The sequence below is a fragment of the Platalea leucorodia genome (genome assembly GCF_965183815.1).
Source record: "Platalea leucorodia genome assembly, chromosome: 3".
In the NCBI taxonomy this organism is placed as follows: domain Eukaryota; kingdom Metazoa; phylum Chordata; class Aves; order Pelecaniformes; family Threskiornithidae; genus Platalea; species Platalea leucorodia.
This window is the reverse complement of record NC_138825.1, coordinates 40,901,057-40,926,133: the sequence shown is the minus strand read 5'-3', so window position 1 is coordinate 40,926,133 and position 25,077 is coordinate 40,901,057. Positions and strand designations below refer to the sequence as shown.

At 37.1% G+C, this 25,077-nt stretch overlaps 1 protein-coding gene across 1 annotated transcript; it reads left to right on the top strand.

Annotated features, from left to right (window-relative positions):
* Positions 1–2,956: 2,956 nt before the first annotated feature.
* Positions 2,957–23,604, top strand: CATSPERE (catsper channel auxiliary subunit epsilon; the record flags this gene model as incomplete). Its single annotated transcript, XM_082307347.1, is given in 11 exon segments — positions 2,957–2,986; positions 3,264–3,339; positions 8,869–8,969; positions 9,357–9,716; positions 9,718–9,777; positions 9,780–9,829; positions 17,084–17,136; positions 18,244–18,294; positions 19,238–19,341; positions 23,398–23,541; positions 23,545–23,604. Coding segments are annotated over 11 exon segments (1,089 nt in total).
* Positions 23,605–25,077: the final 1,473 nt, after the last annotated feature.

Here is a 25,077-nt window from a genome sequence, read left to right as displayed (position 1 = left end):
AAAATGAGGCAGAGACTTTATTCTTTTGTCTATGTATGTGTATTTATCCTGCTCATTAAGGTAATGATTTTTAAACCTTAGAACATAAGCATGTCTCCCTGCACACTCTAACTAATGTCTCTGAAGAAGGCTATGTCAGAGTGAAGTTGCAGCTAAAATGCATGTGCTCAAACAAATAGGAATTAAAAATAATTGAAGAGAAGGTGCCACTTGTGTGGAGGGAGAGCGTGTGCTCTTGAAGTGTGCTAGACAGATCAAGAAAAAATGCATCATGAAGCGTAAGAGCACATATTTTAACACAGTAAGACCAGACAGGAACCCTGGTGGTTGTCAGTCTAAGAAGTTATGATCACCTTATACTCTGTAGCACTAGGGAAAACGAAAGAAAAAGTCTGATGGTCGTGACACTACTGAAAAAGTTCTGTAGATTTCCTGAATAAACCCAGTAGGTTTTAGGCAAAAACAGTAACTTGTATTCTGCTCCTGTCATCCATGGACTTTTCCAGTATTTGGCTTGCTTTACCTAGGAGGAAAACATCTATAATGCTAGTCAGGAATATTTTTAATGGCATACTTTTGCTTATGAAATATGTATACAAAGTCCCGTGTCTCTAAACACAGTAGAAGTAAATAGCAGTAGCTTTCTTTTTCACAGTTTTTTAACCCCTCTGGTAACTCTTGGGTAATGCAAAGCATCGTGCTTGCCCTCAAAGCCATGTAACTGTTTTCTCTGTTTATTTGTATAGTAGGCTAGTAAGCCCCTTACTTGGGTTTTTTTTCTGTCAACCCCAGGGTAAATGTTCTTGCATGTTTTCTGTTTTGATTAGTGTTAATGTTGCCTGAGAATGTCTTCCTACATTTCCCAGATATTACTGCAGAAAGGAGCACTTAATTGCTTTTTTTGTTTTGCTGGAAGCAGTGCACTGAGTTCAGTTACCAAACTTAAACAAAACGTGATTGACAAGAAGCCAAAGACAGCCTTAATAGCAGCACTCTCTCTCATCCTAGAATAACCATAGATGAGACTTTTTTCTTCTACTTCAGTCACACTAGTTAGAATTACTTGTGTCTTTACCTGAAAACTCCAGATTTAGTTTTGTAGTCCTATGGAATTTTTTCAGCAAATTTGAAGATAATGGGTAGATTTTTAACCTTTTACTTGAGTGATGATTAAAACATGCTTCTGTGTTACAAACTCTGATCCTTGTCTACAGCTTCTTTTTTCCGCTCAAACTGATGGATGAATTCTTGACCTCTTTTGAAGGCAGTGGATGTTTTAGCGTTGACTTCATCAGAATTAACATTTCATCCAGGATGTTTAATGGGGTTTGATTTCATGCAATCTTGGTTCTATTGTATTTCTGACATCCAAGATACAGCAGTTTCCCTGGCTTTCCCTCGCCCTTGGACCTTACCCATTCCTGCTGCAGCAGGAGTGCAGAAGACTCGGAGGCCCTAATTCTAACACAAGCAGCACTTTGCTCCCTGTCATGTCATTACAGAGCGGGACGTCTCCCTTATGGGAGAGGAGAGTCTTCTCCTCACGTAGGGCACAACACAGGGTCTCCATTGTGCACTCTGATACAGCAGGTATACTTCCTCGCAAACTGATCTTTTCCATTTGATAACTTTAAATAAGGTGAACTTTTCAGAAGATGTGCTTTATTTAAATAGTACATGTTTTTGGTAAGAGAGAAGCTACGTTATAAAAAAACCTATGAAAGATGCTTAGAGTATGATTTTAAATGAGAAACATCAGCAAATACGGATCTGTCTTTAAATATTAAAATATTTATGCAGTGGAACAACCAAAGCCAGTACATTAAAAACATTATTTTAGACACTGTATACACATCTCATACAGAGAAGCAGACTGATTTAAATCATGTAAAATAGTTTTATTCAATAGAAAGCTTTTTAATGATAATTTAAAGTATTATGTAATTTATTGTTTTTGTAGAACAGATCCACAGTCCATAAGCAAAAGCCAGGTAGATTTAAGTTTGAATGTGTTCTTTGGCCTTATATCTTAATCTATCTCTTCTCCAATTTTTTCCCTCATTTTTATGGAATACAATTTTGACACAAATTCAGGCTGATTAAGGGCAGACTTTGGCAGACCAACCTATTATTCATTTCTTTGAATTTGTGTACTTGCTTGAGATTTTTAAAACGTGTGTGGCATACAATGAACCTGATTAAACATTCCATTGGTACACTAAACTAGTATCATCTTGTTTATAAAATTCCTTATTTTGTAACATCTGCCAAATTTAATATAAAGAGATGATAACATTAATTATTTCCTACCTCTCCTTCTCTTTGACTGTGAGAGAGACTGTGATCATGTGGGGAAATATGAAAACTTTAAATAATAAAATAGCGTCCTTGCTAACAAACTGAATTTGTAAGTAGTTTGCAGTCTGCTAAAAATGATTGAACTTCACAGCTGTGGAAGCAAGCTTATTTTCTCTCTGTGCAAGTTCTTCTACTCAGCCACCTCTGAGCAAGCAGCTGCATGATTACTCAGCTTGCCCTATTCTAAGGATGGATTGCAAGACTTGGCATTTTGATTTGAGTAGATGAATAGCAAGCTGCAGGATGCAAACTGTAGGATGTAAACTTGCAGCATGTCAGCTGTTTTATGGTAACTGCCTCTGTGCACATCCTTACACTGCTGCACTTTGTGGTAACAGTGGTGAGGCTGCCTCACTGGCTGATCATTCCCCTTGCGTGTACCAGGAGATGGAAATACCAGGTATTTGCCTTCTTCCTGACTGAAAGAGCAGTATGTCAGCGGTATGCCAGTCGTGGAAGCATACATGATGCACACTTAAATAACAGCTTTGTAACATTTCCTTCGCAAGAAATAAGTTCAGTTTTGTTTTAACATCGAGTAACCCCTCTTCCTTTGCTGCAGCAGAACAGGCTGTCTATAGCTGCACAGCCCACAAGAATGGAGAGAGACCGAGGAAGGGCTTCTGAGGTAAGTATGATGCCATCAGAGGACAAAAAATTCTTCTGCATAAATTATTACCTTCCCTCTTTATTTCTGAGAAAGGGAGGTGCTGCTTCCCTCAGTTGTTGTTGCCTGTTCACATCAAAAAGAAACAAAGAGTACAAGACTAGCTTGCAGCATACGCATTGCCTGTTAGTATTACTACGTTATCTTACGTGTTGTCACAAGAAGAAATGCTATCGCAGTGATAGAGTATTAGTGTTTGTTAAAAACTATCAACCTGTGTCTCTTTTTTACTTGTTAGAAGTTAATTTTGTGGATATATGATCCTGAAAGTGCAGATGCTTCCGGACTGAACCACTGCAATTATTCCATCACAAGTACGTTGAAATGACGCCACTTAAGAAAAAGGTTAAAATGCATGTCTTGTGAAAATTTACCAGTTGAAAGTGGAAATGTCTTATTGATATATACTGCCTGCATACATCTTTACTTATTTCCTTTTACTGTGTTAGGAAAAATAAATTTGCAAGATTTTCTCTCCTGTTAATACTGCAGCAGTAACAGGTATAATGAGTGAGGTGAAACCTATTGTCTGTTTCATAGAGATAGAATAATAAGCAAGTTTTAGTGATTCCGTCAAATGTTAGTCTTTGTGAAAATTATATTCAGAAATTGTAACTGGCAGTAACATGTGACAGTTAACAGACGTCTCTTTTCAGATTTCGACATGCACCTGCATAGCAAACTGTTAGGAAAAAAGTTTAAGCAAAAGCATTGTGGAAGTCATGATATGTGATAAACAGGAATGTCAATTTACTGGTTTAATTTAGACCTAAAATGTGACAATCTATTGTACAAGCTGAACGGAGATTCATTCAAGAGATTATCCCACATGGATTAGTTGTAGAAATTAATATGTACAATAAATTTTGTTAGGAATGGGTTTCAGATCTAAACGAATGGCAGAAAGCAATTAGTCATTAGTACAGTACCAATGACCTGACACGAGGTATGAATGCATGGCATGGCACCACAATTTATTTTAGGTTTTTTTATTATTAAGTTGCCATCTTTTAAATTTTTAACATTTGTTTAATAATTGACATTACTATCTTCAAGATTAAAACGAAACAGAAGAAAAAGGTAGCAATATTAATTGCATTGTGAAGGCATTTTTGTTATTAGATAACTAGAAAGCGTTCTTGTTTTGTCTGCTGCTATGGAGAGAATGCAGAGAAAACTGAACTTGGCTCTGAGTATTGTGTATTCTGAAATGAATAGATTGAGTAAATATGATTTTAATGATATGTCATTGTTTGAAAATGTATTTTATAACATCAAAGCTTATTCCAACTTCATAATTTCCAAAAAGAAATGTCATAAACAGCCTTATACTAGTTGGATAAAAATATAATTAATATTTACCTTTATTTTACTTAAACAGAGTTCTCAGATACTCAGAAGGCTTTTTTGGAATTTGGGAGAGGAACCTGGTGTTCATACCTATTTGAAAAGTACTGTTCTCAGGAGCATCCAAAATTAGGGTATGGTATTTTATTTATATTTTTTAAATGGAACGCTATTTAAAATTGTTGCACTTGCAACTCTACAAACAGCTGTTCATGAGTGGAGCCATGATGAGAGCTGTTGATGAGAGGCCCATATCTGGGCCTCTTTTTTCTACTTTGAGATAACTTTGTGCTTCAGTAATAATTTTGCCGTTTTTCCTTTTCTTTGAAGACAGCTTGTCATCTACTAGGCAGGTTTAGCTGCCCTTTGTTTCATTCACCATAGTACTTAAACTTACGTAGGCCTTTCTCTCAGTCCTAAAATACTCCCTGCATGTAATTGTTCTACTTCATATGTATAGAAGCTCATGGAATAGAAAGCAAGACTGGACTCAAAAACCACTTAACATTTTTACTGTAATGAATGGTCCATGAGTCTTAATTGTCAAGTTGTAGGTATCAGCTCAAAGTTAAACATATCCCCCCATTCAGGCATGCCATTCCTGGAAGTTCAGAACGCATGTGAGGTATTGTATCAAACACCTCATCCTCATTTAGAAAAAAAATCTTGGACAGATACTCTTCTTCACCCTTCTCTAGACCTCTAAGTGGAGGTTGCAGATTTTTCCTTTATGTGCTGATATTTCAGGCACAATTTCAAAAAAGATGTAAGGTTAGCTCAGGCAGAGAGTATCATTCAGGTTCAATTAAACTGCTTCCAGTGTCTCTGCTAGCTTGTTTAGGATAAAGTTCAGGTATTTGTGCAAAGTACCACATCTTCGACATTTTCTTCCCCCTGTTGCTGAAGAATTCAGCATTTTCTGTGAATCAACAGTTAACTATACCCTTGATGAGCAATAGTAGGGCAATGGCCATAGTAATATGGTTCTAAACATACATGATAAAATAATACCAAAGTATTAATCCTTCTTTTAATGCTTCCTTATATTAGTCATGCTCTGACTGGGAGTTTGCATGTTCTGGATAGGAAATAAAATAGCAAGGAAGTGGTTGGAAGGTGAGGGAAAAGCAAAAGGGATCCCAGCACCTCCTCGTACTACAGCATCCACCATCACATGACATTCATAGGAGATTTTTAGTTAGGAACATCATATAGGATTCCAAAGGACGAATGAGCTGCTTTCTTTTCACAAGCAACTACTGTCAGTTTTCTTAGAAATAAATAAAGGGACTGTGGTAAGATTTTGGTAAGTCTGGACAGTCACAAAAAGGCAATCCATGAATTCAGACAAACCTGACATTTGAAGAGCTTCCTGAGGCAGTGCCATCCCCTTCAATTCCTATTTTTTCTGTGCTGGAGCCTCTGATGAAACTCTTCTGCACTGTTATTTCTAGTATTTTGGACCAATAAATATTAGAACTAATATAAGGACTCTCATACTGTCAGTTGCTCTACTTTTATCACTGCGTACTGCATTTGAGGGCAATTACTTCTTTTCCTTTCCAAGAGTATGTAGTATTCACCGTATTTTGCAGTGTGCCGTGAAAACACAACAGGTCAGCAGTGAAAAACATTCACAGTTTTCATTTGACTGTGAGCTTGTGAGAAAATAGATCATCCAGTAAATAACAGTGATGTAAACATACCAGGAGCTATTTGTGGCAAAGGTATTTGTCACAAGTTTTGTGGTCTGTAAAGTTTTATCCTCTGTAGGCCTTCAGTGAAGCTAATCCAAATACATCAGAGCTACATTTTGTCATGGGGTAGTGAGAATGACTCTGGGTTTACATTTTACAAGGGGTTCTCAACTGCAGACGTTTCCTCCAGCATATTTGCCATCTGACCCTTACCCATTTTACACGCTCTCTTAATGCCAATTATAAGAAGTTCACTACTATTTTGTGACTTTACCTTCTTTTTTTAGAGTTTACTCTCAGCATGTAATTAGTGCTATGTATTATACTGCAAGAAACGAGTATGACTTTTAATGGGGTAGGTAGTACTGTTTATGTAGGTTTGGTTTGCTCTCCCTCTGTCGTTCTCTACTGTACCTTTCTATTTTATCACTAGATGGCAACATAGCAACACTCCATATCAAAAGTTGCTATAACCAGAGATAGGCTTTTCCTATTGCAATTTTTAACAGCAGAGCTTAAATAATTCACCCCACCCCCCGAAATGAGAACATAGGCATTCTGGTAATTTCAGTAAACTGTTTCTTAATCGTGTCAGTTCTGATATTACTTTTTTTCTGTCATATTAACTGCTCCTTTTTTAGACAACTGAAGTAGAGAATAATCAAGTAAGAGAAAATAAAATTGCTTTATAAATTAACAGTCTTTTTTCTTCCAAATAAGGAAGAGAGTCTATTGATTCATCTGAATCATCTCACATATGCTTGGTTATTTTGCAGGAACACCTTTTACTGAAGCCAGTGGCACTTGTGTTCACATCTACATGAACAGAATTTGCATCATTTTTGCCTTTCCAAACAGTTGATTTACTGAGATAAGTCTGGAAGTTAATACATCTGTTGACAGAAAAACACTGAAGTAAGTTTGGGGTGAAACAACTGGTATCCAATAATCATATGCAAGAGTCTCCTTAGCATCCCTCTTGAGAGCCCTGAGCCCACAGACTAATTCAAATTCTAGTCAGACTGGCCAGGATGATAATCACTAGATGAGGTATGAAAACTGAAATTTCAAACTCAGTTTCTCAGGAGACATATTTTCCAGTGAAATGAGAGAAAAAGAAACAAGACCAACCTTAGCTGAGCTACCAGCTTCTTTTGCTTTCGGAACCTTGGACAGACTCACAGTTTGGCTCAGTATTTGGTAAATGGCCAGTGAGAGGCTCTTAGGCTTCTTAAGTCTCCTCTGAAACTCAGCAGCAGCTTCTCAAGGAACTCAAAACAGTTTGTAAGAATAGCAGTAGGTTCTGTCCTGCATTACTCTTCTCCAGAAGCCAAAACTAGAAGCCTTATACTCCTCCCAGGTGTGCTTTATACTGAGCTGAATGTTTCGATTTTTAAGTTTCTGTCAGCCCTGCTCTATCCTGACGTAGTGAAACAGAACTGTTTGGGCCTTGATATTTGAACAAGTCATCTTCTTCAGAGATGCTGGCCTTTTGCACCCCATCAGATCCATTATTATCCTATGTATTTAATGAACGAGTTGTATTATGCCAACTGAAGTTAAGGAAGTAATATTGGAAAGCTGTGCAGCTACTATTAATTGAAAAGTATCAAAAATAATTTCTCTGTCTTGATTAACTTACATTATCCACACTCTCTGTTTCCTGGGAACGTTTGTCAAGGAAACCTCTTAAGTTTCAAACTTACTCCAGACTTGATATACTGGAGCTACTAGAGCTGTGTTCATACCAATGTATATCCTAATAAAGTGACAGTATGCTATGTCCCTATAACTGTCAGGACCACACAGATTGTTGATCTCTGTAAGGAACCCATCAATGAATGGATGAGTAGAATTAATTAATAATTCTATGGAATACACTGAGCATGGGCAAGTGAAGCATATAAGCATAAGGATATAGATTTACATAATATGATTTTTTACTTTTTATCTGATTCTGTTAGTTGCTTACCAAGCATACCTGCATTTTCTGCTTTCAGTGCTTGGAATATCTGCATTAAGGATGCATGTGTAACTGTCAGTGTGATGCATGCATACACACACGCTGACTGTGTAAGAAACTGAGAATTCTTCTTCCCAAAGAAATTCCCAAGATTCATGACTATTTCTGTTGTCAGGTTTGCTAGTCTGCATGATTTATGATAAGCCTATTCCTACATATAGCTTATCTCTTTTAAGCCCCATTTTCTCTTATTGCTTATCAACACAACTCTTGCTGAATTATCAGTGGTCCTGATCATCATCTGCAACAGGGTTTGGTATTAGTTCTTGTTAATCTGTCTTCCTCTACACATTCCCAGTAGCTCAAAAGAGGATCTAGGAAAGGCGCAGAGAAGGTGTCCTCAGTAATTATGAAAGCTGTATTATTTCATGGAGTTATAATGTTACAACCATTCATTTTTAACTCCAGATACTCTCTTCTCTGTCAGATCTTTCAGTCATGTACAGTTTCCAGACAGCAGTGAGATAGGAATATTGCCTGGTGTTGTAAGTTTAGAAGTTAAAGTCCAACTGCAGGCAAATTTTGATCTTTTTTTCTCCCTGATTTCACTTCGTCATCTGTCTTCTGGAGTTAGAACAGAATTTGGAAATAATTTTGTACCACTGTAGGTGCAGCTCTTCTAAGAACTTAACATTAATCATGTAGCTGAATTTCTTTCAGTCAGTTCAACTGACTGAAGTTTTCATCTTTCAAGTTTCATGACAATGTAACCAATGTGCCTCTAACAGATAATGGAATAATATGTTTAATAAATGGTACTTTTTATAAATGAGAAGCTAATAATTTTTTTAAACTTGGAGCAGAACACAATCTTCCTGAAAGCAAAGTAACTGGAATACATTCAAGATATTGGTGTTCATCTGTCTGTCCAATGCAGGTAAGTTATCTGTAGTTCTCATTTGACATTTAAGATATGGATGGTCTTCATTAAATGTCTGGATGAATCTATTTTAGATCTACTTTTCATTGATGTAATGCTGGGTTTGGAATTAGACATGACCAGCCAGCAACAAGTTTATTTAAAGGACATTTTGAAATAAGGTCTGCATGCTGTCTGTGGCTCTCACTGCATGAGCTCATGCAGCCATATGAAATCATTTTTAGGATCACAGCTTAAATGTGTAAATTAATTTCAATGAAGCTCTCCTAATTGCATTAGCTGAAAATGTCTCCCAAAATATCTTGATTTCTTAATGCATATCCTTGACATAAACTTTAAGAGAAGTTACTATTTACCTAATCACTGTTTCATTTTTTTTAACAGTGTGGAAAACAATTGAGTACTTTGGCAGCATGGACACCTACTGAGGTTTATCTTGGATATAATGAAACATTTAATAAAATGGGAGACACAACAAACTTAGTGAAGTTCTTAAATTTTCCAAACACTGCTTCTTTATCTATAGAGGCTGTTAGCTATGACTCAGTCCCATCTGAAATTACATGGTTGCTGATCTGCAGTGGCTGCAGCTCCTCCAGACTTTTTTTTCTGGCAGTTTATAATGAAGACAGACAATTTTGGGGCTTAAGAAATTTTTACTTACCTGTTCCTCACAGTTCTGTTATGAGGATGATACACATACATGCAGCATTATCATCTGGGCTGCTGTGGGATGATGTGAGCGTTTACTACACCTACAAAAACAACACAGATAGTGGATATTTTCAAGTATCTGGATCAAAAGTTTATCAGAAATGTCTCATGGGAGCGCTATTCACCACATTATTCTTGGTTAAGTATATTATATTTTAAGTAGTTATTAAGGGATTTTTTTTGTAATTAAGTGATAAAGTAAAAGAAATTTCAAGTAAGAGATCATTGAAGCTACCTTTTCGTAAATGACAATAATAGAACAATATTTATTCGTTTCATTGGTCTGTTAAGACTGAAAATTATTATTTTTACATGGACAGTCATACCGAGAAGAGAGTTAGCAAACTGCTATTCTTCAGGTATTGTTAACCTGTATCCCTATTGGTATGCTTCTAACCTGCACCCCCTATTCAGTATGATTCTAATAAGAAAACTCTGGCTTTCAGCCTTAGCACTTGTTACAGGAAGATAACTTGATTATTTTTGTCCAATTGTGTTTGACTACCAGTTTAATGGCATGAGAGCTCTGATTTTTCTCAAGAGAAGGTGACTGAAATGGCATGACAACAACGTTTTCAGTACATCAAAAAGAGATTATTTTGCAACTTTATGACTTTTTAAGGCACTCACTTCCAGATTATAATAGCAGCATCATACTGAAAATACCTGGAATTCCCAAGTAGGACACAACTGTTACTAAGAAAAGTCTTTTTATTCATTATTGCAGCCTCAGGAAACCCCATCAAGTTTTTTCCCAAGGTAGTTGCTCATCTCTAGTTGACTATTAAAGGAGAATTCAACTGATCAGGTGCCATTCACTCTACAGACAATGGTATGTCTTTTTGACTACTTGAGTCACCTGGTAAATGTACAAAAGTCCAATCTGAGTCCACCTCTATGAAGTTCAGTGGAGCAGTGCTGGACACTAGCATAGCCGTGTCCTACAAAATTGTTTAGGAAACTTGAGAGATCTTATTCTACAGTTTTGAGCTGTTGTTCCAATCAAAAAGCCTTCTAAGAGTGCAGGATCATATGGAAAAGCCCTCTCAGGCAAAAGTTTGCCAGCTCCAAAGGCCAGGATAAATATTCATTGGGACGAGGCTTACAAGATGAAGCTATCAGGCTTATTGGACACTCAGTCTTACCTACTGATGCATCTTATGTGACATAGAGGGTGGATTCTAAGAAGGTAGCCTGGTGATGGCTTGAGAGCCAAACTTATCATTGCAAATACAGCAGCAGCTGAGAGACTATTTAGAAAGAATAAGCAGCAGCGAGGCAGAGTATGGCAGAACTGCCAGCCCAACTATTGCAGTGCAGGCAGCCAGGCCAAGGGTACTGGCAAGAAGATTTCCAAAGAGGGGTTGATAAATATTTCTGCTAAAAAAAATAACCTCCAGATACCATAGAAAGGCATACTGACAATGCCATGAGAGGAGGTCAAGCGATAGTACTGAAGCTGTTTTCTTGGTGGTTCTTTTTAAAGAGAAGTCAGGCTTATGAAGGCTCACAGAAGACTATACCTGAGTACCATTTACGTACTGACTCTGCAAGGAAAAGCATGAGAAGCAAACCCATCAATCTTCCAGTGCTCTTTGTTGAGAGAGAGTTTCTGCCTCATGGCCGTTGCGACTTCCCTGGCCTGACTAGAGCTGATCCACAAAAGTCTTGTGTTAGTCCCCCTGGCATAGGCAAGAGACAACCCTGTCCAAATGGGAAGACAGGCTGAGCCCCTGGTCTTTTTTCTCAAGGGACTGTGGGATGTTTAAAATAGATGTGCACTTCAATATACTGTAGCTATAAACGGATCTGCATGACTCAAAATCAGGTCCAGCAACATACCCTACATGAGGTAATGACTGAGCTCAAATGCAAAACCAAAGTGGACAGGAGATGGAAGCAGGGATAAGCTACCAAGGACATGCAGGGACAGAATTGGGAAAACCTAAGCTTGGCTGGAATTGAAACTAGCAAGGGATATGAAGGGTAACAAGAAAGGCTTCTGTAGGTGCATCAACAACATAAGGAAGAAAAAGGAAAAGGTGGGCCCATTGCTGGATCAGGCTGGAGATCTACTTAGGATAAAGAAAAGGCTGAAGTATTCGGTGCCTTCCTCCCTCAGTCTTTATTGACAAATTGTTTTCAGTCTTACCCCGTCTCCATTCACATTAGTAAATTTTGTGGGAGAGAGTTACTACCTACAGTATCAATGGATCTAATTAGAGACCACTTAGATAAGCTGGACATGCATAGTCCGCAGGATCAGACAGGATACCTTTAAGGCTGCTGAGAGAGCGGGCAGATGTCATTGCAAGGCCACTCTTCATCATCTCTGAATAGTTGTGGTGATCAGGGGAAAAAGGCAAACAGCCATCTGAAGAAGGAGAGAGGAGATCTTAATCTGAATGGGACCAAATTATTTAGACAAACTCCTCTTTCACTCTTTCTGTATCCAGAGGAATGAAAAGCACAGAAAACTCCTTACAAAGACTATTCAGCTGAATAGCCCCTCTACAGGATTAAGTGAAAGTGCTTTCAGAGATTAAGGTATACTAATCAGAACTGAAAAACGTGAGACATCCACAAGCAGCCACCTGGAGTTCCACCTATAATGCCATTGTAAATGACAGTGTTTCTTAGAGCAATCTTCTTCTCAACATACGCTAACTCCATATTAGCTCTGGATGTGAAGGGGATGCTTCTTCTTATCACCATTAGTATGTTTTTTTATGTATACTGACAAAGAAAAATTAAAGGGCTACTTACTATTAATCAAAGTTCTTAGACATTTACATTTTACCATCATACTGACTATACTTTAGAACCCAATTATACAAAGGCATTGTGAGTATCAGAAAACTTACACAGTAGATGTTAAGTTGATAATGTAGTTTTGATAAGTAGGAATTAAAAGTTTCTGCAGTACTACGCTAACTGCCCTGACAGTTATTTACATAAATTAAATAATACAGTTAATATTGCTAATGGGAAAACACTGCTTGTAGCTGTAATACTTCAAGAAGGGCCATATGCAGCCGACAATGGACATGAGTCACATCAGGGAAAGCAAGTAAAATATTTATAAAATATAAAATAGGTAATCCTGTTACAAGGGGTTTATAAGGGTCCTATTGACAGAAAAAACATGCACATTTTACCTAATACATAGATTTGTTCCAAAGTTTCTTTTCACTCTTTATGTTCCAGCTGACAGGCTTTTTAGCATTTATATATTCCTGGGTGAAGATGCACCTGTTGAACAAACCTACATCCCTAGGTTATATTCACTGATGAGGATCTGGGGTTGGAGATCAATCCTAACTCTCTTATCCTCACTTTTGTTTTAGATTTGCGTACAGGTTTATTCAAATCTTCTCTCCATCTCTAAAAGTGTTATTGATACTCAGGTTACGCAGGGGACAGTTATGACCTTCTTCCATACTATTAACCAGCTTTTTTCAGAAATGCAAATGTCCCTTTGATGATCAAGATGCTGTTGTCTTTTGTATATGAGTAATTAATAACAAATTGATAGCCTACTGCAGGCTAAAATATGTCTTCTCTCATTTGGTAAGCCTTTTTGCAAATATCATCGTAGAGCCTTTCCAGACCCTAAACCTTACATACATATAAACTAAGAGCTTATCTTCCTAGAAAGATATACAAGGGATTACTGAGTGTGACACATGATTGAGCCACCTCATTTTTTGAAAGAGATGACTTCAGCTACTGTTAAAATAAGCACCTCAACATGTAGCCTTAGTACAGTCCTCTGACAAAGGACCGAAGGGGATTTTTGTATGTGTAAGAAAGAGAATATGAATAAGATCAATTTGCTTTGGTGCGTAGTGTTGATAAAGCTGAGGAGAATATATTTGCGTCCAGTTCTAATATCCCCTGTTCAAAATGAATGTAAAAGTACTAAGAAGGCTTTAGGATCACAAAAATTATCTGGTAAATGAAGGAAAAGTTTTACAATGTGACACCTAAGAAATCAATTTGTTTCATGTCTGATAAAAGACAGTTGCCATTGCCCTCAACATTTTCGTAATGCTTGCAACTCTGCACAAGAAAATGAATGTCATTTAATGTCAGGCTTCAGTGTTTCATCAGGTATGCTGTAGGAATTAGAAAGGTATGGTTTTCCCAGGACACAATGGCCAAACTACCCTCTGTGAGGTGAAGGTGCGTTTGTTTTCACCCCTCTTTGAAGCATCAGAGTCTGAGCACAGATTAATATGATATCAGATAGACTAAACCACTGCACTGATGTAGTTGGGAGAGTGCTATTCCACAGGTGCACGGGTTTTTGGACCTTGTTCTTATGTTTAAAATTAATTACAATTCCCTGTTATTTCAGAGGCTTCAAACCTTCATATGTCACAAAGGAATCACCTAAGAACTGAAATGCTTTAATTAACTAAATTTACTGTGTTTTATTTAGAAGAATCCGGATGTAATTAAAATGTCCTGAGATACTCAGAAAGCAAGAGTAGATGCCTAATAGTCCTAACTACTGTGATTTGTATGCTTTACTAACAGCTTTCCTTTATTTGTTCCCATAATTACACTCACTATATTCTTAGAAGTTATTTTGCCAGTCTCCTGTGTCCCCTTACATTGGTCTGACAATTGGTAATGAGCTCAGATTCTGTATTGTGTTTTGTTTTGAATAGCTTCTTTTGCTTTCCATCCAAGACAAGATTTTTACATTTTCGGTTAGGTGAAGTATCCACCCAATGATTTTGGCAAATGATCCATCCCCAAATGGTCATTCTTCTTTGACTTCATCTTTGAATCAGCAGTACTGCAACCCACTTTAAAATCACTGGCATTTGAGCTCTTATGCCAGGATTCATTCTTTTTCATCCAGATACTCATTCATTTACCAGGAATCATCAGACATTGGTAATGCCTCCTTCATTTTGTTGAGGAAGCCCACCACTGCTTTAGGATACAGATGATTTTAAAACCTTCTTCAACAATTAGCACAGACTTTATACTTTGGTGAGATGTCCTGTAGCCTTCTGGATTCTTCTGCCAACTATCACCCATGAGGATCTCACTGCCAGCAAATGAAACAATCTTAAACCTATCATTGGCAGAGCCCTACGTCTTGCACCCCCATCTCCAAAGATGCCGAGTCTTCGCAGAGAATACCATATTTCTCTTTAGCTACAATCGTAATCATGTATGCCGTTGACAGTAAGAGTGAGGCACAAAGAAGCAACACATATTTTCAGTTTGCTCTGTGCACTTGGGGAGAAGGAGTGTAAGGGACTGGATGCCCAGAATTAGCACACGTATTCCTCTGCCTCCTTTTAACTCAGATTAGCAAATTTATCAAGCCTACTTTATCAGCAGAAATGACTTGTGGTTTCTGAGATAATTCTGCTTGTGTTTTCCTCAAGCACCCCCATGCAGTCAAACCTGGTGGTTTTCAGGCAGGTAACTGCCCTAGTCACTTTTGTGATGTGCCTCCATCTCTGAGCCCTTCATTTAAGCATGTTTGATTATTTCCGACTTCCTCCTCTCTGCTCCCTCCCCTCAGCATGCCGTTCAGTTTCTCTTTCCATATCAGCTCGTACCTGTAACAGTAGCAGGATCCTCAAAATGTCTGTGTGGATATGCCATTTCAGCTTTTTTTCCTCCACCCAAATCAGTTAAAATGGATTGCTTCCTGGCAAGTTAGAGAATTCATGCAGCTGATTTTAGCCTGGGATTCAAGGACAAAGGTCTTTACGTTAATATTCTGAAGTATAAAGCCATTAAAGACCCCTATGTGCATCTGATGATATCATCACTATGTTCTGCATCAAAGAACAAAGTAGCCTGATTATTCTTTTGTCAGAAATGGTTGATCTTTAAAAGTTTTGAATAAAGCTTCCAATTCAGCTCTAATATTCTCCTTTAAGGAGTTCTAAAAATGCTAGTGAACAAACCTTGCCATTTCAGAATCTCAGATCACTGATGGCAAATACAATCAGCTGTCTTCAGTACTGTTTGCAAGGACCGATAATTTTCTGAAATTGGTTTCTTTATGGAAAACTACAGTAGGAGCAACCAGCTAAGTATTCTGTTTTAGGGCTGCCTGAGTCAACAGTCTCCGACTGATAGGTTTCAGCTTCAGCGCTCAACAGGTTGTCTTACGCCTTTCATCTTATCTCAACACAAGCCAGAGTTCTGCAAAAAGTGAATTCAGATAGGATGTCTGTAATTCTGCTTATTTCCATCTTCCTAATTCCAGATTCTACTGCACCTGTTAATGGGTTCAATAATAAGCCCAAATCTCCCACAACATTGGTCAACCTCCCACCCAAGCTTGACTTTTCTGCATTTTGCAATGTGGTTTGTCTGCAAACTGAAAAAAATCTTTCATCTGTTCATATTTTCTAAGCTGTCTTCATTATCTCACTTTAATTGGACTTGTGTTTATCTATAAAGACCTATTTCACAGCAATCATTAATCCATCCTCCCAAAGCAGAATTTATTCTAGCATTCCAAGAGAACTAGTCCTGAAACTAACATTGAAAAATGTAGTCTGTCCTTGGATAGCTGATGATTAAAAAAGTAACCAGCAGGTCTAATAAAGTCAAACTTGTTTCTCTGGAATCAATAAGCATTTAAAAATCACTGACTGACAAGACTGACTCTCATAGTCCCTCAAACATCCACCTGTAATACCACAACGACACCTGTATTAGTACAGTGGGAGTAAAACGGGGCACTGACACTCTAGGTGATGTGGTAATAAAATAAGAAATAATAAGTAATACTAATAGGTGCCTCTCACCTCCAAATGAAATGACCTTGATATTGCTGCATTTTATTTCTTTGGTGTTACTGATTTATTTCGAAATAAATTCTGACACAAATTCTTGTTTTGGGCAGAGGATTCTTTTGTAGAAAATTAACGAGCGGTGTTACGTCAGCAGAACTGCAGCCTAGCATCTTTGAAAATGCATGTAAATTACAGCATCAGGTAGGCGCTGTAGCTTGACAAGGTAATAAAAAAAAAAATACAGTAACAATGCTTCTCGGATTCTTAGGAGCAAATCCTGACCCACTGCCAGGAGGATTTCACTCCAATTCATATCCATTAACTAACTAACTAACTATCCAATTAACTAACATCATGTGAAATAATATAAACATTGTCTAAGTAGAAATGCAGAGGAGAGGAAGTTCACAGTACAGCATTGATGAAAAAGCGTCCAAGATGAGTAAGATATGAAACAGTCTGTGGACAAGAAGGGAGCCATAGTACTGAACCAGCATGCAGAACTGGTGCAATAGCCATTATTCCCATTAATGGTGACCAGGTTCCTCAAAGCGCATGGGTGAGGTTCGTTTCTGGAAGTTTTCCTGGGTAAACTAAAGTTTGTCTTTTTTTCAGGTATTGTACTCGTATGTTGGCTGCCCTCCAGGAAGGCATATTGTTGTTGAGAGGTAAGTTTTAATAATTTATTTACTTCTGGGTAAATAGTTGAAATAAATGCTAATATAATGGTATCCTTAGCCTCATATATATCACTTATTAGATTTATGTTTCTTTTGCTGCATAAATGCATAAAAATAATTGAAATGTTTATCTTTTAGAATTACGTACAGATTTATATAGCTTATAACTTCTGAGAAAAAAACAGCATTTTTTTTTAATAAAATAAAATAAAATATCCAGCTTTCCATAATATTATCAATTCTCATTATCATCCCTGGGAAAGCCAGTGTAACGTAGCTATCCTTTATCCTGTCTTGGGGCAGTGGGATGGAGAAGATGGTCTTCTGCAGTTTGTTCAGCCTCACTTTCCTATAACTCTCTGTACTGTTTACACCCATGACTGGAAGTACAGTAGTATTAATCCAAACTTTATTCTCGTACTGAGATTTCTGGCATAACAAAGAGTTCAGGAAAGTAAAAGCATAACCAACAGATCTCTTTTACTTCTAGAATTAATTTGAAACTAGCCTAAAATTCATCCCCAAAGCCAGCTTTTTCATATTTTCTTTAAAAATTCTTATCCTTACAAAATTCAGTAACATCCTGAAATTATTGGGAAAGGTTTTTTTGCTAACAGAGTTCAGAATACCAAAATAATAGATGAAAAATGTTGTACAAATAATGATAATTCTTGAAGCGTAGAATAATGAAAAATCATTTACATGTTTGTGCACTGCTGAAGTATTAAATGAAGCTAATTTATACAGATTATTTTTTTCTTTGTCTTTTAGACTTGTAGATGTAGTCTGTGAAACGCATAATTTCACTACCTACAAAATCCCTGGGTAAGACACTGTACTAACAGCCCAAAGAAGACTAGGCGCTTCAGAGATACTGTCATATGAAACTGAAGTGCGATATTTGAATATATATCACTTAATATAAAATGAGGCTGTTGTGGTCTTAATGTTCCTACCATCTTTTACTTCTGTTACAGTACAGACACAGTACTTACTTAGAAACTTAAAGTGAATTAGTATTCTAAGTGTTCTCTACCAGAATAGTCTGATTGAATCTATGCAGAAAACTATTGCAATATTTTTTTCTTTTCTCAGATTACTCTCTGAAATATCCGCAAAAGCATTATCGGAACCTGATCGCAACAGGTTAATGGGCAGTTGCTGTAGTTCAGAGCTCCACCCATTGCACTGTTGAATGAGCAGTGTAAAGAAACTGGGGACTGTAATTTTTCTGTTATCTAAATTTTTAGTTACTAGTTCTGCGTGATGCTGATAGCAATAGTTGGTTACAAATCTTTAGAAACTAGTGTCGTTTTTATGTTGATTTTTAATAACATAAGGAAGTTTAAACTGTATAGTAGAAAGAAAGACTTGCTGCTTACGTTTTGAAGTCATGGAGAAGAGTGACAGGTTGAAATCTTTCTGTCTAAATGACTGAATGATTTATATCAAGATAAATAAAAATAAGAGGTTTAATGATTGTTGATTTTTCATTTCATTAGGAAATTTCTGTGGAACCCAACATATGAGGACCAGGTGGGAGTTACAGGTTCATTCTCGCTGGGCTGCACATGAAAAAGAGCAACAAGAGTGCGACATTTAATATCTGAATAAAAGTTCTCCTTTTTTAGATAGCCTATTATGATTGAGATAAATATCGTTGCCTAATGGAACTTCATTATGAAGAGTTTTTCCAACCTGTTATTTCCTTGTAAGCAAACTGCTGATAAGTTGTGAGGCACAAGGAAGACTTTTTCTACCAAGGTCATGTAGGGATGTGAAGCTGCAGAAAGCATCCAAGTCCAATGGCAAGAGTAATATTATCAAATCTTTATGTTCCTTTTTGCACGTAGTACAGGATGCTTTGGTTTCAGTGGGTACTGCTGCACCACATCAATGTTGTAATTGCAAGACACCTTAAGACGCCTTAGAGTAAAATGTCTTGTCAGCATGCTGCCTGCCTGTCTTACCCTCTGCAGCGGCGGCAGCAGCTCTGCGTGCTCACTGATCCATGCACAGTTCTGAATTCAAAGGCTGTTTGTGTGCTTGTGCTGTTTGATTGAGATGTCACGTTCCACATGTTTTACAGATATGATGGCGATTCGTATGTTTGTTAGAAATGTTGAAGCAAATTTTATATTATGGGAGATGAAAGGCAGAACTGACTATGGGTACACCTCATTCACGAAAGAAGTAAGCCATCAACTGAGAATGTAATTTAAATGTTTTATGCATAATGGTCTACCTGCAAAGTATGACTGTTCTTACACATGTTGAGACCTCTTTAGTCTGAATGGATGTATACAGCTGCATAACATTTTAACACTTCATATACTGGACTTAACATCATAGACTATTCAAAGTTATGCATGTGAGAGTTATCGAAACAATACACTGAACAGAAGAAAAATGTGCCCAATAGAATATGGTTTGGGAAATGAAACTTCAAAAATCAGTTTGAAATTTCAGGCTGCCTTCTCTCCAAAGAGAAAAAAAAATGATACGCACTAATCCACATGGTCACCAAAACTAATTCTGCCCAATCTATTTATAATTAGTAGATTGCTTCCTTTTCCAGTAGGATGACACAGGATATTTAAGCCAACTCCTCATCTACATACAGTGTTAGAGGAACTTTGGTAGTCTCCTCTAACAGCTCAATTTATGAAAGAACTCTTTGACACTCTTCTATGTATATATAGACAGCTATGCTGGAGATTTGGACATAAGCCTACTTATTCATTTGCAACCCTGACACACACAATTATCTCTTAAAGATAAGTAAATCAAATATACTGAAGCATGATGCCACCTTTTCATGTACCATGCTTTCAAATGATACACATTTAAAATTCACATTTTTAACCTGTTTTTTTTATTATTATTTATATTTTTAACAGGCAGGTTGTCTGTATAATGCACAGTCTTGGCCCGTGATGCTTAAACAAAGTAAAAACTCTACATTGGATAAAATATGGGGACCACAGGTATGAAAATGTGTGTTTAGAAATAGCTGGAGATAGCGTGAATAAAATCTACTGTTATCTTACTTCATATTCTTGCATTACTGATATCCTTGGAGGAGGGGTGCATGATGAAGCATTGACAGGGTGGAATAAAGCTCATATAACAATCCTGCATTGGTCTAACCATAAAATTATCTACAAGGATAATTTTGTGCTGAAAATACATGATCAGCATTGTTAGTTATTATATTGCAAGAAAGGCAAAGGTATCACTTAATACTCAGTAAAGCATTCTTTGTGGTCAACAATAGGAATAATTGAAACTCTTGTAATACACAAGAGCAGAACGCAAGGAAGATTGCTAGGCGGGAAGCCAGAGGGGGATTATAGAACTGAAAAAAGTTCCTCAGATGTAAACGCACACCAGGAAGCTGTCAGAAGAAGAGTGGGTTCAAGCCAGTGGAAGTAGAATAAGCAACAAAAATTGTGTTCATCCTTCCTAAAAAATAAAGGCAAAGAATGAGTTACTTCTCGCACACAAGGCTGGAGCATCTGGCTTGAATTTTCTGCAAAATCTTGTCTTCACTGTGTTGTACAGAGACAGAAATTTGTCTGAAATCCTTTCCACATCAAAGCCGGAGAAAGTTTTGTTACCAGTGCCAGTTTGGAAAGGATTCCATTTGCATAGGCTATTTATCAGTAGTTTTCCTGGCATTTAGGTCAACTTCATAGCGTTTATTTCCCATCTAAACAAAATTGTTTCACAGAACCCCAAATTTGGGCTTTTGCTCAAAGGGGCAATAATGTCATTACAAGTCAGTAAGCATTCTTAGTAGTCTATTTGTGGTCTTGATACTAGAAACGCAGCTATAGTTTAATTTAGGGTGAAATCTATTTCATCATTACAGTTACATCTGCCTGTTTAAAGTACTTCTACCATTAGAATATGCTTTAATAAAAACAGTGCTGCTTTTATGCATCAATTCATATTTAAGAAGCCTGACCTATTTGCACCCTTCTTCTTGCTAGAATCTGATCTTAATCACAAATATAATTCTGGATAAATTTAAATATCTTTGTAAAATAGTTTCAAATCATAGATCAGCCCAGGTTGGAAGGAACGTCGAAACATCATCTCGTCCAGCCTTTCGTGGGAAAGGGAGCCTAGATGAGATTATCTAGTACCGTGTCCAGTTGCATCCTGAAAAACTCCAGCGACGGGGACTCTACCACGTCCCTGGGGAGGTGGTTCCAGTGAACGATTGTTCTCACTGTAGAAGTTCTTTCTTACACCGAGATGAAACCTCTCCCAGTGCAACTTGTAGCCATTGCCCCTTGTCTCGTCCATGTGGCTGCTTGTGAAGAGAGCTCTTTTTGCTCAGTATTGCTCTTTTTGCCTTATGTATCAATAATATTATTGATATTATGCTCTAGGGGAGGCTTGGCTTTCAGGTCAGCATCAGACTCATTCCCCATCATATGGTTAGAAGATCTGATGTACACATTTCCCCCAATTTCCTGCCTTTCATAGGAGATTATCAAGGTAAGGTAGGATGAAGACCAAGTGGTTTTGCTGGCCTTCAGCAGTCTAACCTTCCCTCAGCAACTTTGGCTTCAGGATCTTCTGAGACTTTCAGTCCAGAATACCAGGATGCTTCCGTCATTATTATACCAACTTGCAGTATGTTTTTCTGCCTAAATCCTTTTCATCTAACTGTTTGGATGTGGATGCTAGTGGGGTTAATATAACCTTGCTCTTACCAGTAAGGAACATTCTTGTAAACAGGAGAAAGGAATCCAGAAGATCTATTGAGACAGGCAAGTTGAAAAGGCTTTCCAATCTCTAGTCACGAAGATCATACTCTCCATTATCAGCTCCTCCAAGCCACGATTCTTTACTATCCATTCAAATTGAAGAGTTTTGGCCTCTCTGTTAGCTCTGGTAGAGCTCTGATAGCTCTGACAGCTTATTTCATGCCATATTTTAGCCTTGCACAATTAGGTTAAAGATTATTCTATGTGAAGATTAATCTGCTTTTCCCACTCTCTTGATGGTAGACTTCTGAAGAAGCAAAGCAGACTCAACTCTCCTGCCAGCAAACTGTTCTCTTAATGGAACCTTAATTAAATTTCTGCATCTTTTAATAAGAAAATCCTTTGAGTATGTGACTACGAACCTCTTCTAAACCTGTCCACTAAGATAACCTCTTCAATCACCATTACCGTGGCCCATTAGTGTACGTGAGAGTCAGTTCCTCACGGCTGACCATTCTTCTAGTGTTCTATGAAGATAACGTGACTTCTAGAACACACATAAAATTCTTGCCCAAGACTTTTTTTACTTTTATTTAGCCAAGGAAATGCTTGCATGCATCTTTTTTTTCTAAAATTCATTCTTCTGCAGAAGCAACCCTTCACATCTTTTATGTTAGTGTACCTTCTCTGTATCTATATTAACAGGACAATTCTCTTGACTAACAGAGCTTACACACACATACCAATGGTATGACTGAAGACATGTACATAGAGACAATACATCTTGAGGAACGCACAGGAAGTGACCTATTTTTATTTTTGCTGTTTGATTGATCAGATTCCCATTGGAAGCCATGCCAGGAAGCCACAAGTGTTATGAGGTTGAAAGAATGTAAAGAGAATGTACGAACCCTGACATCTGGGGGTTTTACCTTCAAGCAGCCAAGCTGGATGGGAAAAAACAGAATACGTTCTGTAATATCCACAGAACTGATGCTTTGTCCTGTCCAGGACTTTCTTGTCCAGAACTGTAGCCATAATTATGAAGCGTCTTCATGCCCCTTTCAGATTGACAAAAATATTTTCTGAAGATTTTCAGAAATAAATTCTGAGGTATCTTCCAAGTTCTCTATTTTATATTCTGTCTCTTCTGTCTAGTAGTAGCCTTGAGATCTGTATAATAGAGACTGAATATGATAAACTGAATACAGGCTCACAACTGTAAGATCAGAAAGTTCTCTAAGATGACGTCTTTAGGAGGAATACAGTTACTGTAAGGACTGATACATGTGTTTGGTAAATTATTGGCAGTTTCTTAATAGCTCAATCAAGGGATTGAATTATATAATTTATGTTCATACGGACATTTAATTTATGCTCAATTGAACATTTTTGTAGCAAGAATCTACTAATAATTTTCAGCCACTACTTGCATATAAAAAAACCACTACACCGAATTTGTGTTTGTGTTTCATTGCTTTTCAAAGCTAGTTCAAAAATAAGTAACTCTTTTGTTGTTTCTGTTCAGAATTACAGATCCTCTTTTGTGTTTCAGCAGAACAGTACAAATGAAGGACTGCATGAGCAGTATCAGATTTTAAACACCACTTCGAACAATTACATTGTTTGGGCTACTAGTCATAGTGCCATTTATGTGTTCAGAGTGAGGATATGAGATCAAAACTACAGGTTATTGTCTTTTTTTAATGTGATAAAATGTAATGACGTGGGGTGAAAATGTATGAAATGCCTACCATTGATATTTTTGCTCAAGATTTCCTTTGGATTTGGGTACTACCAATCTTTTCACTTCTGCCTAGCTCTAACTTAGAAATGAGGATGTCATTTCTCAGAATCCTTGACTTTTCCATTTTTCAGACTAATCCACAGCATATATACTGAGTACGTAACCTGAAAACAATGAGGCATTTACAAAAAAAACCCATACTACTTGTAAATAAACATAGATTATCTGAAAATCTCTGAAAATGTCCTATCTTATGTTTTACAAGAACTTACGACAGTATTGCTTTTATTCAAGAATATTTGTCTTCCCTTTACTTCAAATTAACAATTTCATATTTCAACTTCTTTATCCACTCCGAATTTTTTAAAATAAATTGATCCATATAATATTCAGCGTACTACCCCACATCCCATATATTTTGAGAACACAAACTCCAATAAGAAGTCAATAAAATAAACTGGTATGTTCACGTTTCCCGGTGGCTTACTTCCACTAGCCAGCCTTACACTTGAAACCAACAAGTATAAGGTTTCACAACTTGAAAAAAGGTCCTGGCACAGGAGAGAGTTCTGGCTTTTCTTCTCCCCTTCTTTCAAATCTGCTTGCTTGAACCACCAGCACAGAGGCAAACGGTGAGGACTGGTTAACGCGCTGCAGTTTCTGCAATGATGTTCCCTGCTTATACTAAGCCTACAGTAAACAGAACAGCTTTCAAACTTTTTCTGACCTCTCTCAAAGCTGTAAATGTTCCCCTGTATCCTGATCTTTGCAGAGACACATCACCCCCTGTTTAAACCTCCACAAGCCCTGCTGATACTGCTGGGATGACTCTTGTAGATTCTACAAGTGCTTTTTCAAGGCAGAGGCCACATGAAAGCATGTATTTGCATGCCTGAACGCTCACAAAAGTTGACTTTACTGCAGAAAAAATAATTGTAACTGCAAATATATTAAAAATTGACTGGGTACTTCATTTTGAGTGTTACTTATAACTTTAGAAGGTTTTTAATAATGTTAATAAATTAATAATTGTAATCTGCCTATCAAGAACTTAAATTTTTCATTAAATATGCAAGGATGGGTGATTCTGGGCACTGGACAGTTTCATAAGACTCTCTGGTTTTGCTCTCAGCTGTGAAAATGACCTAACAGGGCTTTTTTCTGTGTTTCAGTTTTTGTGATGTAAAAGCATTCTTTGCAGTCTGTACATACAGTGTAATTGAAAGGTAACAGCTAGTAGATGTTTCTAAATATTATTATTATTTAATATATTCAATTATTCTTATAGTCTTATTCTATTATTATTTAATATTTGTGTGAAATAAACTTGATATTACAAAAGCATAAAGACAAGATACCATGTTCTTGTTCTGTGCAGAAGATTCACAGGTAAAGGCAGAAGAATTTATCCACACATTTTTAATGATGCAGTTTCTCCAGAATCTCTATTTGAAAGCAAAC